The 16,109-nt window shown below is 35.6% G+C and overlaps 2 protein-coding genes across 6 annotated transcripts; both read left to right on the forward strand.

Moving 5' to 3' along the window:
* The first annotated feature begins 6,343 nt into the window (after positions 1-6,343).
* Positions 6,344-10,274, forward strand: LOC108319741 (protein IQ-DOMAIN 2). Of its 5 annotated transcripts, XM_052874228.1 has the most exons (7): positions 6,344-6,495; positions 6,695-6,777; positions 7,473-7,572; positions 7,768-8,067; positions 8,380-8,601; positions 8,724-8,843; positions 9,194-10,274. In XM_052874228.1, exons 3-7 carry the CDS (start codon positions 7,498-7,500, stop codon positions 9,902-9,904), a joined length of 1,428 nt encoding a protein of 475 aa, XP_052730188.1. In that variant the 5' UTR covers positions 6,344-6,495; positions 6,695-6,777; positions 7,473-7,497; the 3' UTR covers positions 9,905-10,274. The 5 variants fall into 5 exon arrangements, with proteins under 5 accessions (XP_052730188.1, XP_052730189.1, XP_052730186.1 ...); XM_052874229.1 differs by lacking the exon at positions 6,695-6,777 and having other exon boundaries at positions 6,346-6,495; XM_052874226.1 differs by lacking the exon at positions 6,344-6,495 and having other exon boundaries at positions 6,549-6,820.
* A 3,740-nt stretch (positions 10,275-14,014) lies between these two features.
* On the forward strand, positions 14,015-15,779 carry LOC128195842 (uncharacterized). Its single transcript, XM_052874533.1, has 3 exons — positions 14,015-14,182; positions 14,268-14,417; positions 15,657-15,779. Exons 1-3 carry the CDS (start codon positions 14,015-14,017, stop codon positions 15,777-15,779), a joined length of 441 nt encoding a protein of 146 aa, XP_052730493.1.
* The last annotated feature ends 330 nt before the right edge of the window (positions 15,780-16,109 follow it).

Here is a 16,109-nt window from a genome sequence, read left to right on the forward strand (position 1 = left end):
CATGTTAAAAAGGGAGAGAAAATATTAGAATCATGTGAATATTGTTGACAAGGGGAGCATCATTATTTTTCTCTGATAACATGCTTAATGCATATCTATATGATTCATTATCTCTGTTTCAATTACATTTTGCTATATATCTTTTTTTGCTAATGCCCAAAGGGGGAGAAATAATTGAACATTGATTAAGATAATTGAATATGGTTGAAAATATGAAATAATTTTTTATTGTGTATTGTGTACATCATGGTTGTTTTATTAATCATGGTTGTGCATCATCAAAAAAGGGGGAGATTATTGATAGGTGATGGACAAATTTATGAACACCAAAATATGATGTCACAAACTTGTTTTTCAATCGGCAAGTATGACCGAATCGTTCAAGTAATAAACTTGGTAAGACCAAGTATCGTTCTTCCCAAAGGACTCACGGCCTAGTTTAGTTATGTGATTTCTTGATTAGCTAAGACTTAAAGACGAAATATTTGGAGTTTAATATGCAAGACAGAAAATAAACATGTATGCATGAAGTTTTGATCAATGGCTAAAACAAAAGACACACACTTTCAATGGAATATATTAATGAATATGTTGTTGGGGGTCAATTTCATCTTATCCACTCTCATATATTTTAGGAATTCAACATTCAAATCATCATTGTTAATGCCACTCTCTAAAGTACCTTTCTAGAAGGCTTCTCCCCAATCACGAGTTCATACAATTCCTAGCATTCCTAATGATCAGTTCATAAGTGCAGGAGCTTAACGACAACCAACATAATATTGGGAGAAATTCCCCGGATCTAGACTTCCCCGTACGTTCCCGTATCGACAAAACCAATAATCATGCATCGAATGAGTTAAACAATGCAAGCATTAAGCAAAGAGGAAAAACCCTAACTAATGATGAAAGAAAGCATAAATCTTAGATTAAGATGCAAGCATAAATTCCATATATGAGAGCTTCAAGAGATTACATTGATTCCCCAACAAACATACAAGGTTTAGTTCACCATATTCATGGTGAACCTAGATGAATTACAATGAAAGTATGAAAGAATAAACCCAATAAAGGTGAAGAGGTAGCCTGAGCATCCAAGATCCCCCTTCAAAGGGGTGGAAGAGAAAGTGTTTGCCTCGTTTCTGCCAAAGATACAAACCCTAGGACGTCCTAAAGCTTATATACTATTCTAAAATTACGAAAAATCTAAGCCCAAGCCCATAAGTGTGCCGCTCAGTGGTAAAGTACCGCTCAGCGGTGAGTGCGCGTCTCTTTTCTTCCCCTCAGCGGCCATTTTGCCCCTTAGCGGACCTCCCGTGACCTTCTGAGTGCCGCTCAGCGGTAAAGTGCCGCTGAGCGGTGCCTTCGGCTTCTCCTTTTGCACTCTTTGATTCCTTTTCTGATTCCATCTCTCTCATTCTTCACTTCTTTCACTAAATTCACCTTAAAATCTGCACAAAAACAATGAAATCAAGCATAAACCTGTTCAGCTCTCTTATTTCTGAAAATATGGATAAAAGTATGATTTCAAGCTAGTTTCTAAGTCTAAAGGTTGCTTTTAGTATCAATTTTAAGCATGAAAATAACAGTTTTTCAACTGTTATCAATAGGGGAACACATATGATAGCTGAACCCAATCTCTGTTATGTTGGTTTTTGATGATGACAACACATTGATAATAACAACACATGAATGTTGTCAAGTCACAATAGAAAGGAGTTTTTGTGTGTTATATCAATGCATATTTATGTGTGTTATATCAATGCATATTTCTGTGTGTTATATCAATGCATATGCTGATTTGAAATTGCGATAATGCATATGTTGAACATACTATTGTGACTACATACTATTGTGTTTATGATGTGATTATATATGTGTTTGCACAATGTATGATTCTGTGTTATGAATACCATATGCACAAAAAGCATATCTGAATGACAAAATCGATTATAGTGTTGTAATATTCAACCAAGGTCATCAGACAGCTTATGGTTTTGAACTGTGGCAAAATAACTAGTTTAAATCGATTACATTAGTTATTAAATCAATTAAAACTCGTATGTTTGCATATATCATTTTCAAATGTGCTATGATGGATCTTTGGAAAGAAAGGTTTTCAAAATTCTGTTAAGTGTTAAAGCTTAATCGACTATATGCTTTTTGTATTCAATTAAGTTTGTTATGTTTGAAAATTGATTTCTTGCTTGTCATAACTACTATAACGGTCATATTTTTAAACGTGTTTGACCAGCATTTAATGAAAATCGATTACATTAATTGCGTATTCGATTAACGGCTAAAGTTGTTGTAATTCTGTTACGTCTGTTTAACGTAACCGATTACATATGTATAGTAATCGATTACCTTGCGTTAAGACTGAAATAAATTATATATTGATGCATTGTTTGAAAATTTGTAACAATTGATCATACTCACATTTTCATATCTGATTGAATTCATTTAAGAGATTTTACAGATTGATCAAAAGCTCCAAGAATCAAGAACGAGAAGAATTAGATCATCTTGAAGCATTCTTGAAGTAGAATAGGGGACTATATTGACTTATTATTTTCGCACAACTGAAGGTGCATTTATAGAGATCAGGAGAGAAGACTTGCAATCTTGGATTTGTTGTTTCCCTGTATGTGAGCGTCAGCAAGAAGAGTGGTCACTCTTGACTTTGAGAGGGGATATCTCAAAGGGTTTGCTGCAACAGGGACGGGTTGTTTTGTGTTGGCAGGTTTTGTTGTTCTATATTTGATTAAGAGTTTGTGAGGTGTTTACATTAGAGAGTTGCTTTGTAAAGCCTTGGCTGTAATACTCTGATCATTATAGTGAATTACTCTCCAATCTAAGGTTGATTGGGAGGGTGACTGGATGTAGGCATTGAGGCCGAACTAGTATAAAAACTATGTTTATTTTTCTCTCCTCTATCTCTTTGCATTTTTCTTTGTCATTACATATACATGTACTGTTTCATTGCACACAGTTGATTGTTGCACAAGAAAGATTAAAGGACCTTATAATTTGTGAAAAAGATTTAAAAAGTGCAAGTTTTTATAAAACACCAATTCACCCCCAAGGTGTTGAGAAAAAAAAGTACATTAATTCTAACAGTAGTGAATAAGGTAAAGAAAATGCAAAAGAAATATCATAAAGCAATGGTCAATAAACATCATACAAGAATGATCACCACATCAATACGTAATGGTCAATAAACATGATAAAACATTGTCTTACATTATCTTATAAGCAAAAGAAACTTTATAGCAACATTGTCTTACATTATATATTACACCACAAAAAACAGATCAAACATTGTTCCTTCATCATTAAACATTACATGATATTCAAAAAATTGTCTTCAAAATGAAAGTGCAAACATTTTTTAAAAAGTAAACATCAGTTCATTTATTAGATGGAAGCACAATAGATTCCTGAGTAATAGGCACATCTGTTGGTGGAGGTATTGTGACTTGTGTTTGTTGAGTACATTGGTCAGTAGGCAGAACTGTTGGAGGTTTTTGTGGACAAGATCTTTTGTTTTGTCCAAGTTCTTTGCAGATAGCACATGCTTTTTTGCTCTCACCCTTTCTTAATTCAGAGTCATTCTTCTTTAACTCCCAAGCCTCTAGTCTTTATTCAGATTCATTTTTTGGCCTTTCATGTCGAATTCGAGTTCGACGTCATATCGGGAGACGTTAAATTGACGTCGAGTTTAAAAAATTCGACGTTAATCAAGAAATAAGTTCTTTAAAATGAAAACTAACCTTTCAAAAGGTGGTTTCGTCGGAATAAAGTGTTTCCGTCGGTGGGAGAGAAAACAGAATGCGCCTATGAAGAACAAGAACACGAAAATAATCGGTCAGAACAAACGAAAATTATACATAAAGTAGTTAATTAACATACATTTGTATCAAATGAAAGAAAGATTCATGTGATGGTCGTCAAACTTCGTTCGATAAAAGTTTGAGAAGAGGAGGATGTCTCGCGCGCTAAGACAAAGTGAATGAATTTTCAATCTCCCACTCAAATTAAAAAGGGGAAACTTTTGGCTGACAAATAATACGTTGAAGCTCCTACAAAATTCGACATATTATATGTAGTTTAAAAGAAAAAAGAAAAAAAGAATTAAAAAGGGGTTACTTTTTGGCTTCTGACTAACAAATAATATATTGAATCTCTTACAGAATTCGACGTATTATTTGTTATTTTAAAGAAAAAAGAAAAAAGAATTAAAAAGAGTGACTCTTTGGCTTCTGACTGACAAATTTGGCGTTCTACAATTGCATTTATTTACAAAAATGTCATCGATCATTTTTAACGTTGGCTATTCAATGGTTGAACGTTGAACGCATGACGTTATACATTGTTTATGCACTAGTGCAATTGTAGTTTATGATTTATTTGTCTTATATATCTATATATATATATAGTTATTTATTTATTTATAATAAATACAAATCAACAATTTATATGCAATTTATATATTAACATACATAAAAGAATGGTAAGTGAATATAAATCTTGACTTATGATCTACTTTTTTTTTAAAAATAAATCTGTATAAATTGGTTTTGGATAATGAGATTTGGATCGAATATGTACAAACACCATTTTCTTAAAACATGTTTTTGTAACTTTTCTCTTAAATTACTACGATGACTCCTGAATCTATTTACATTATTTTCCTCCTCCCATTAGTTGCCACACAAACCGGTAATAGCATAAATGAGTGGTAAGTACAACTTACATACATGTAGTATTTCTTGACAACAAATTGAGGACATTATTAACGGATCAAAGTTACTTAATTTAAAAAAACAAAAAGACAAATTCTATAATTAAAATTTTATAATATCTAAAATGACACATTTGTGAAACTAAAGTGGAAAAAGAATTTAATCATATTATTAAAAAGCAGATGACAAGTGTCGAATGTCGAAGGCAACAACGTTCGATTGATAATGCTTTAAAACACCAGGTCAACGATACCCTTCGCCGACGGTTTTCATAAATAATCATAGGGTAATTTCGTCCTTTTCTTTTCCCCTGCTGTGTAGTTTTTGGTAATTTGGCTTCTTTGTGCAAACATCAACAACAAAATAAACGAATCAAGAATAGAATAGTATGATCACCGACAGAATTGTTGAGTCATTTTCTTCTAAATAGCTTAAATTATTTTCTTCCAAGCAACAAAAGGCTACATGGATACCACCATTATGATAATTCATAGCTTAAATTGTTTGTGATATATTAAGGTTTTAACGTGTGAAGTTGTAATTATCCGGTCCCAAACGTGGCTCATTAATCGTTGCTAATGTAATCTTATTGTGTAGTTTATGAATTACACGTTTGCATATGTAATAGGGTGCTCGTAACTTACCACTAATGGGTACTTTCTACATGTATATTGCTTATAAGCAAAAACAAAGTTCCTCAAAATTACTTTGTTGCGTCAGCAAGAGAAAAACATGAAAATGCAAAAGTATATAAGGAAAGAAAGAACGGAAGAAAAGAATCTAGCTTTTATCTAGTACATAAGGTATTATTTTCGAAAAAAACAATATAAATATCAAGTTGGCATATAATGATAATAATTCACAAAATCTATCTTTGTCTTCTACACCGTTAGCCTTCAAAAAAAAAACTTCAATGCAAATTAATTTCTTGAATTTTCCTTTTATTACATATATATACACTAATATAAAAACTAATTTCAAAATCATACAAAATTTAACACACCCAAACTGATTAATTTTCAATAATTTAGTTGCTTACATTATTATTCCCTCAAAAATCGTTTTAATAGTCATAATAAGAATATTGATCTTTTCAAAATTATCTGCTAAACAATATTTACTATATACTTTTATTTATTAGTTAGTTGTGTTTAATTCCTTCATTTATTAATACATAGAAATTGATTTTTTTTCCTATATAAATCACGTGTATTTTTCACACAACAATTTGTTTCAGTGATACTTTCTCTATAAATATTTCAAGTCAAATAATCAAGAGAGGATTTTTCATCAGCACTTAAAGAATACAATTCATTTATACATAAATAAAAGTAAAGTAAGTAACTTCTCAAAATAATTTATCCAAACACTTATTTTTTTATGAATACTTATGAAAGGAAGAATATATACGGTGAAAGTATTAATCATATATATGAATAAAGTCGATCCAATTGAGGATTTTTATCTAATATTAATTGTTCATTATTGTATGAATAACTATAGACATTAATAATTTGCAGAGTAATGAAAAATCTATGCAGGCAACAGTTAAGACAAGGAAAGCAGTTAAATGATAATTTATTGAGGAAGTGTTGAACACAAAAAACAGCAAGGAGAGAGAGTGAGAGAGAGATGAAATGTAGAACGAGAATGTCACTGCCAGTGGTAATGGGCAACCACTGCATGAGTGGACCAACATCAACATCCATGGAAAGGGTCATCATTCATCATGAGACACACGGTTAACAAGGTAACTTAACCAGCAAAAACGGGACCTTGGACTCAAGGTTTTTCCTGAACCATGATAACTAAGTGGGTCCCATTTTCCCTAAAACAAGTAGTGGGGTCACAGTATTTGCTGAACCAGCTGTTCTCTCTCTCTCATTCTCTCCTATCATTGAAACCCTTTGTCCCTTCCCAAGATCTGATTACATTTCCCTGCTTTACAGGGGGAGATAGTGCAAGCGTAATCTCCAAGTTCTTTCATCTTTTTGTTACTTTTTGTTAGAGACACATAGGCCCAGAAGAACTTGTAAGTTATTTGATTCAGATCTGTCTCTTTGGTTTCACTTGAGGTACCATCATTTTCCGTCTAAATCTGGACCCCCTTTTTTAAAATTGCTATTTTTGCACTTTCCCATTTCCTCTTAATGTTGTTGGAGCCGTTTAATGTTCAAAGTTCTTCAATTTCTTTCCTTGTTTTGCTTTGGTGAAAATTCTGTTAGTTGCAGAAGGGTGTTGCATAATTTGACTGGAAATGTTGATTTGATTAGATAAATCTGCATTCTGTGTGATTCTTTGCAGTCGAAATGCACAAAAGGAAGATAATTCGGTTCTTCGTACTGTTGGATTCAATATGATTCAGCGAATGAGGATTTCAAATTACTCTTTGTATTTTTCACATGCCATTTGGATTCCTTTTATGGATAAGGATTTGAATTGCTCAATAGTTCAGATCAGTTAACTTTCAATCATTCCTTGATGATAAATTTCTCTACCAGAAGCCAGAAGCTGGTTCCTGGTTTCCTTTTCATAACTTTTTTTCTTGTTTTCAAAAGCTAAAAGGCTTACATAATTAGTTTTTCAGCATCAATTTCATAGCTCTAGTAGCATTTAATAACACCAGTTGGTGTGCTACTGGATTTCCAATTCAAAGACAAACTGAATTCTTGAATTATTTTGGGTTGAGAGATGATATCATGAAATTTACATATTTCCTGTGTTAAGGGTCCAAGTGAGGAATGCAAAGAAAATGGGGAGGAAGGGAAGTTGGTTTTCTACTGTGAAGAAAGCTCTGAGCCCTGAATCAAAGGAGAGGAACTATCAGGTTCTGATGAAATTTATGTTATAAAATATTAATGTTGATTGCAAAAGAATAACTGAGAAGTTCCTATGGACTTGCACAATACACCTGAAAGTACACGTTTTAGGAAATTTTGTGAGCTTTTTTACAACAATTTATAGTTAACATTTCTCAGGTATCCAGCATGTTCCTTATAGTGTTAACAACTGCATTTTTCAGAAAACAAGTAGACCAAAGAAGAAATGGTTTGGAAAACAAAAGTTGCAGACTTCAGCGTCACAATCCGAAACTGATAAAACACCTCCTCTTCCTCCACCCGAGGTTATTTTACCTCACTCTGAGATTGAAACCAGTCATGATGACGTCAAAGTTGAAACTGCAGTTGTTGCCGAGGAACCTGTTCCTGCTGTTCAGACAGAACCTGTGGATGTCCAAGCCACTACAATTGTTCAGTTACACAGTAAACCAACAGAAGAAGTGGCAGCAATAAGGATTCAGAAAGCTTTTCGGGGATACTTGGTATATTTTGCTATTTTTCATTTAAACCAATGTAACTTATACCATTCACCTTCCCTCTTTCCATTATCTGTTGAATGTTTCCACTTTTTCTCTACAACTACTTGGGACAAAACCTCAGTTACAATGATGATATAACACTTTCATGTTCACTGTATACTACCAGTTGGTCAATTCAAACTCTTAAAATGTAAATCAGTAGTAAAAAGTATATATTTATTATATGTGCTAAGTTAAGAGGTGATATGTGCTGGAAAGCTTCTTGATTCATGATAAACTGCCTGCAAGCTGAGTTATTTCTCAATAATCATTTAGGCAAGAAGGGCATTGCGGGCTTTGAGGGGACTGGTGAGGTTGAGATCACTCATGGAAGGGCCAGTGGTGAAACGTCAAGCCATTAGTACCCTCCGTTCTATGCAGACTTTTGCACATTTGCAAACTCAGATTCGTTATAGGAGGCTCAGGATGTTGGAGGAGAATCAAGCTCTACAGAAACAGCTCTTACAGAAACATGCAAAAGAGTTAGAGAGCATGAGGGTCTGTGTTTCATTTCCCTTGACTTATTTTCTGTTTTTGATCCTGTTGACATAAAGATAATATTTACTTTACTTTTAGATGAATTTTTAATGCTTTTAACTATTTTCAAATTCCTATAATAGCTTGGTGAGGAATGGGATGACAGTGTACAATCGAAAGAACAGGTTGAAGCCAAGTTACTGAGCAAGTATGAAGCTGCTATGAGAAGAGAAAGAGCAATGGCTTATTCATTCTCTCATCAGGTTTTCTATTTGTCGTGAATTTATATTTGATAGGATAGTGAAACTGAAATTAGAAAGGATATATGAAGCTAATATTTTGGTGAATTCAGAGAACAATTAACTTAGTCTTAACTTAGTCTTGTTTGGATAAATTTTTCAATTAAAACTCATAAGAGAAGAAAATAAGAAAGGTAAAATGTATTAAACTTTTTCCATGAAGGGAAATTTGTCCAAACTATTTTGTTATATCACAAAATAATACATAATATATAATGGACTATAATAGGAATATTGCTACTGGTGGGATTTCCTTGAGGTTTTGAATACATTGAACTCTTGACCTTAAACAAGTGCTACTTTATTCTTTACAGCAAAACTGGAAGAATTCATCAAGATCCATAAACCCAATGTTCATGGATCCAACCAATCCAACCTGGGGTTGGAGTTGGTTGGAGCGATGGACGGCAGCCCGGCCCTGGGAGAGCCCTAGCTTGGTGGAGAAAGAGAAGAATGACAATAAATCTATTAGAAGTTCTGGCCGTGGCATTACCAGTGCTGAAATCAGCAAATCATTTGCTAAGTTTCAGCTCAATTCTGAGAAGTATTCTCCAACAGCGAGCCAAAATCCAGGCTCACCTAACGTTGAGTCACATTCCCAGCAATCGCATTCAAATCCTCCCAAGTCAGCTTCTCCAGCAGCTGCTAAGAAGCTGAAGAAAGTGAGTCCAAAGGACATCATTGCTATAGATGATGAGACCAAAAGTGTGATGAGTGTGCAGTCAGAGCGGGCAAGGAGGCACTCCATTGGTGGATCAACAGTGGGAGATGATGAAAGCCTTGCAAGCTCCCCAGCAATTCCAAGTTACATGGTGCCAACTAAATCTGCCAAAGCCAAGTCCAGAATGCAAAGTCCACTAGCTGCAGAAAATGTGACCCCAAATAAAGGGTCCCCTGCTGGGACTGCAAAAAAACGTCTTAGTTTCCCTGCTTCACCTGCTAGACCAAGAAGGCATTCAGGTCCACCAAAGGTAGAAAGCAGCTTCAATGCTGAAATCGCTGTGGGAAATGGTGTGTCTGGCTGATTACATAGCCACAGGAAAACGATGAAAAAACAAGAAGTTGAAATATGGTGGCAAGAATAAGACAAAAGTTCATTTGAATTGTCCCTTTATTTATTTATTTATTTATTTATCATGTGTATCTTCGTCTTATCATTTTTATATTGATTTGGGGTGAAAACTGTTTTGCCTAATACATTTGTGTATTTGTCGTATTCCACGCCTGGTATGTACTCACAATTTGTGCTGAGGGGATCAAAGGTGGTTCATGAGAGTTCTATGGACAAAAGAGCATTCAGCTGCAGAATGACTTACTGAGCCTCCCCCAGTATCTTTCTGTTACTATTCATTCTTATTTCTGATATAAAATGTATATTTAATTTCATTGCCCCCATTATTTGAGTCATTTATCAGTACAGATAAATGTTAGTGTGTTCTGTAACCTCAGTATGAGTACTTTTTCGGGTGTGGGATCACAATTAACGTTTCTTCACACTTTTTTGTGAATTCTTTAACGTTGTATTGATCTTCGTTACTAAGCTATTTTAAGTCCTTCGTCTTCAAATTTCTAGCGTACGTATGTTCGATCATTTAATATATTATAAATTTTGAAGTGGGCTTTTAATTAAGGTTGACTTAATTAGGATCCAAAAATAAGTATGTTTTATTTGTAAATGTGTTAGATTTGTGTTTGCTTATGTCTAATGGAAGGATAACTGGTCGTTTTAGTGGTGTGCCAGTCAATCTACATTAACTTAGGATTGAAATCGATAAACTAACGTTTACCTGGAGACATTTGCAGTCCGGTCAAAATTCTTCCAAGAACATTGGCCGCCCGATCAATGATACGTTAATATTCTTTCAAGAACATTAATCGTCCGGTCAATGATAAATCAATCAGTCATACATTACAGGTGTTTGTAAATAACTATGCTTTCATCCTGTTAATTGGTTTGTAAATATATATTGATCATATTTTTCACTCTTAAAAGCATTTTGCAACATATTTTGTTTTATATTCCATAATTTGATTTACTTTAGTTTTTATAAAAGTAAATACTTACAAAATATTATTTAAATATAAAAAGAATCAAAAATTTGAATTATTGAATATAATAAAAATTATATATGGGATTAATTTTTCTTCGTTATATACATAGGGTCTTCTATTTATAATAGAAGAAATATGGACAAAGTCCAAAATACAAATAATAACAAACTAACTAAAGATAAAAGATAAATATAAAATAAAGATAATATATATATATCACTCTCCCTCAAACTGGTGCATACAAATATGAACCAAACTTGTTACTAATATAATTCATAAAGACTTAGTGAAAACCGAAAAGACTCCCCTTGAGCAACAAATCTGGAAGATTGCTTCATGTAAATCTCTTCTTGCAAATCGCCCTTGAGAAATGCCACTAGTGGATAAAGAAGTAATTGTTGGAGAGCCATCACGACTATAAATAAACTAACAAAAACCATCTTTTCCATGAAAAAAAAACATATATGGATGGGTCAAACGCAATGGATGAACACGAGAAAAAAACTATAAAAATCAAAAATTCTCCAATCAAGACACCTAAAAAAGAAAAAAGAGCAACCTCAATACTCTGAATAGCTACCTGAGAGGACGAGACGTGCAACAACACACGATGAACACGACGGTAGTGACAACGGTAGACGACGACGCCGCCGACAGCAATAGATGACGCCACTGCCGACATCGGCGGATGTAGTGGCAGAGGTACCAGAATTTTTCCTCAAAAAAACCTAACTCTAGATACCATGTTGAATATAATGAAAATTATATATGGAATTAATCTCCCTTTATTAAATATACACATAAGATCATTTATCTATAATAGAAAAAATATAGACTAAACCCAAAATACAAATAATAACAAATCAACTAAAGATAAAAGATAAATATAAAATAAAGATAATATATCTAACACGAATAAATAAATAAAATAATTAGTTTTATGCATGATCTTTTATAAAGGAGACATAAGCTGTAACATCCCAAAATACAGTAATCACCATATAATAGAATTAATTACATTTGATAATAATTCAGTTCAGTCTTATACTAAAAGTAACGTACGTCTATGGCCGAACAGCCTTACTTAAGTCATTTACAACTTAAACAATACGGATACGAGAAAACATGAACGAACGGTTTACAACCAAAACAAATACCGAACGTTCAATTAGAAGAAAAGAAAATAAGCGGCCGAACGATACAAAACCAAATACAAGACGAACGCTTCTATTGCTCAGCCTTCACTTCTACTTCTATTAGGTTTTCCTCTTCCAGCGCGTCCTCCAACAGTGCATCGTCGTCTGCTCACATCCACACGGATGATCATTGCAATGACAAGACGGACGTACAGATACAGGACAACACAAGGAAAAACGAAGGGTAAGCTTAAGTAATTTAATTCACACATCAACATATAAATTAAACATTTCAACAACACAAGAATGATTCAACATATATATATATATATATATATATATATATATATATATATATATATATATATATCAATACTAAAATTATCATTAGACGGACCGTCCGGACTGTATGAATCTGTGTAGCTACAGGCGTTCTTGCACCCGGGTGATGTAGTAACTGGGATACACTCAAGAGTTGCCACCCGAGGTTAGCCCTATCCAAAGTACCCCTAAGGACTAGGACCTCCTGCCGTTCCCACACATGACCTACCCCTCTACGTGAGGATGAGTACTCACGGAACATCAGGATGAACTGCCAGCACTAGCATAACCACAGTCATACTTTACCAATTCCATTATTCAATACAGGAGTCGTTCCTCCCCGGAACGCTCGTTCAAAATCCATAATCGCTTATTCATCTCATATAATATTCATCCTTTAAAATCTTCCACTTTATTATCATTTTCATCATCAGTGTCAAGGACATAAAATAACGAACGTTCAGCCCTCTTCAGAACGAGGACGAACGATAAGAATAAGAACAATACTCAAGAAATGGATTTAAGAGAATATCTTTTAGATTTAAGAAATGGATTGAGTAAACTAAGGAAATCGGTGACGAATGGTAATTACCACGTGAGTCAGTTAAATGAACTAACTCTCTTGAATTCAAACCAATACTCAAGAAATAAGTCAAGTATGGAGGCTTTAGACCGGATCCAATGCAAGAAGAAAATCAAGGTGTTAAGGACTATCTTTAGAATAATTCACATACGGAAGTCAAATGCCAGTAAATGACCGAACATGGAAAAAGGGAAATATTATTACAATTGAACGAACGCTATTTTATCAAGGCTGGTTATACAATAATGCGAGCGTTTGGTATAAGACCGAACACTACTTAGGACGGACGCTAGATGTAAGACCGAGCACTAATTATTACGAACGCTAGGTATAGGACCGAACGCTACTAATCTTAACATAAAAGGGTTTATATATATACGTATTACTCTATTTCAGATGTCGGGGTACAACTATGCTGAGCCGAACGCTCAAACATAGTATTTCCACATGAGGACGCTCGTTCTTGACTAGAATTCTCTCCAAATGAAAGAGTTCCATTTTAAAATAAATTTAGGCTTAATTACCTACTTAGTCCCCATGTTCGGAGGTAATTTGCTGTTTAGTACCCGGTTTTAAAAATGTAGGCATTTGATACCTATGTTTTGAAGTTTGTATCAATTGAATCCTACCCACTTAACGCCGTTATAATGGATAACGTTTTTCTGACTGTGTACGTGATTTGTGCAATCGTGGCAATGAGGTGGCTTAAGTGAGTTGACATGGCAGGCTGAATTGGGAATTTGAAATGGGGTTACATTTTTTAAATTGGGGAAATAAACTAATTAGGGTTTTTTTATAGGTAGCTAGTAGCAGAGGTTAAAGAGGTGAACTGAGGTGGGGGTGGCCTTCGTTGTTTGGTTGGTGTGAAGTGGGTGCCCTATGTTGAGTAACTATTGTTGTTTTCTGAGGTGAAGAAGGTCGCAGAGGTGGGGTGCCCTTCGTTGTTTGCTTCGTCTGAGGTGGGTGTCGTATCCCTGTTCTCTTCTCTGATTGTGGTTCATTTTTGGGGTTGGGGTTGTTTTGTTGGTGTGGACGATGACGCAATGTCAACGAATGACTGTTCGTCTTGCTCACGGGGGAGCTGTCGTGGTGCTTCATCAAGAGGAATGCTTGGCACACAAATATGCTATTGTGGAGAGCTTGCCGTATTGAAAGTCGCGAAAACTGCTAAGAACCAAGGCAAGCCTTTTTGGGGCTGCCCTAATTACAAGGTTTCTTCCCTTCGTGGTGTTTTTTATTTTCGGATACATTTATTTGGTTTTGGCTGAGATGATTTTGGTTGCATGTTTTGTACAGCGTAGTCGAAATGAAGAAGTGCGAGGATGTAATTTCTTCAAATGGGCCAGTGAAGATAATGTTGATGAAAGGGATACTACAATTGGGTGGCAAAGGAGAAAGATTATGAATTTGGAAAAATCACTTTTGGTTTGTCAGAGAAGGGAAAAGGTCTTCATCTGAATGTTATGTTTGATGGGGTTGATTAATATCGTCTTTGTATGTGTTATGTTTTAATTATGTTGAAGTGTTGTAATGAGATTGTGCTTCTAATGCCATTGTATTTAATGAAGAAGATGGTTATATTAGAATGTGTTATGTTTCTGGCAAGAAGTACCAAATCGTTCTAATTTTCAAAGAAGTGTTATAATAATTTAACTCATTTAGACTAAGAATAATCTCTTTTTAGTATGGCTGAAGTACACTTTACAATTATACTCAGACCCAATCTCCAACCTTCCTATTATACTCAGACCGAATCTCCTATAGGTGTTAATTCCAGTTCAAAATCCCCACAAGTGGAAAAACAGCATCCACTGAGCGTGGACGAGCGTCCCACTTCTCGATGCCGAGCGTCCACTAAGCGGATGTGGACGACCGTCGTGTTACTTCGCTGAACGAGCCTCCTCTTCTGCCTGATTGGGCGTTCGCTTCGCTGGACGAGCGTCCTCTTCTGACTGACTGGGCGTTCGCTTCGCTGGACGAGCGTCCTCTTCTGACTGACTGGGCGTTCGCTTCGCTGGACGAGCGTCCTCTTCTGACTGACTGGGCGTTCGCTTCGGTGGACGAGCGTCCTCTTCTGACTGACTGGGCGTTCGCTTCGCTGGACGAGCGTCCTCTTCTGACTGACTGGGCGTTCGCTTCGCTGGACGAGCCTCCTCTTCTGACTGACTGGGCGTTCGCTTCGCTGGACGAGCCTCCTCTTCTGCCTCACTGGGCGTTCGCTTCGCTGGACGAGCCTCCTCTTCTGACTGACTGGGCGTTCGCTTCGCTGGACGAGCCTCCTCTTCTGCCTCACTGGGCGTTCGCTTCGCTGGACGAGCGTCCTCTTCTGACTGACTGGGCGTTCGCTTCGCTGGACGAGCGTCCTCTTCTGACTGACTGGGTGTTCGCTTCGCTGGACGAGCGTCCTCTTTTGCCTCACGGGGCGTTCGTTCTCGTGGCGAGCGTTTGTTAAGTGCAAAATATCAAATCAGCCAATACAATATGACAGAAAATACTTGAGAAAACATCACATATCATCCAAAATAGTTCAGATATCATCCAAAATGTATACATTGTTAACTGCAAAATACACTACAGAAAGCAAAGCAACACTATTTAAAGTCAAAGTACATATCCAAAATAGAACAAAGATGTACTTAATGTTTGAAACTAGAACAATCTAAAGTTGTGCTGTTATTTCATCAGTCTGGGGTTCTTGAGTTATCTGACTTGCTTGAGTTGGGTCTGGTGTACGTTCTTCGTTTGATTGTTGAGTTGGTTGAGAAGGGTGTGGGTAGTCTTGTTGTTGACTTCTCTGTGGGCACTTAGTTTTTCTATGCCCAAGTTCTCTACATATGGAACATCTCTTAGGGATTCCTTTTTGTCCAAGTTGTGTATCATCCTTTTTTTGCTCCCAACTCTCGAGCCTTCTTTTCTTTTTTTGTCTACCTGGCAACACCCGTTTTGGTGGAGGCAAAATATCAGGATATGAAGTCCTTTGCCATAGATCAGGTCCATTGAGAGGGAAAATGATTGGAATGTATGCTTCTTGATAGGTGGAGGTTCTGAACCAGTGCGGGATGAAGTCTTCTGGATTCATGTTCAAAAACCTCATTGCTGTGAGTGCATGAGAGCAAGGAATTCCTGATACAGTCCACT

Source organism: Vigna angularis, chromosome 3 (assembly GCF_016808095.1).
Source record: "Vigna angularis cultivar LongXiaoDou No.4 chromosome 3, ASM1680809v1, whole genome shotgun sequence".
NCBI lineage: Eukaryota > Viridiplantae > Streptophyta > Magnoliopsida > Fabales > Fabaceae > Vigna > Vigna angularis.

What these genes read in the sequence shown, in the direction of transcription:
- LOC108319741 (XM_052874230.1), top strand. Translation starts at nt 7,102, where the DNA reads ATGATTCAGCGAATGAGGATTTCAAATTACTCTTT. An exon ending in AAGAGTTAGAGAGCATGAGG is followed by an intron (nt 8,602 to 8,723) that starts GTCTGTGTTTCA and finishes TTCCTATAATAG; the next exon opens with CTTGGTGAGGAATGGGATGA. An exon ending in CTTATTCATTCTCTCATCAG is followed by an intron (nt 8,844 to 9,193) that starts GTTTTCTATTTG and finishes TATTCTTTACAG; the next exon opens with CAAAACTGGAAGAATTCATC.
- LOC128195842 (XM_052874533.1), top strand. Translation starts at nt 14,015, where the DNA reads ATGTCAACGAATGACTGTTCGTCTTGCTCACGGGGGAGCTGTCGTGGT. An exon ending in GGGGCTGCCCTAATTACAAG is followed by an intron (nt 14,183 to 14,267) that starts GTTTCTTCCCTT and finishes TGTTTTGTACAG; the next exon opens with CGTAGTCGAAATGAAGAAGT. An exon ending in TTTGTCAGAGAAGGGAAAAG is followed by an intron (nt 14,418 to 15,656) that starts GTCTTCATCTGA and finishes TTATTTCATCAG; the next exon opens with TCTGGGGTTCTTGAGTTATC.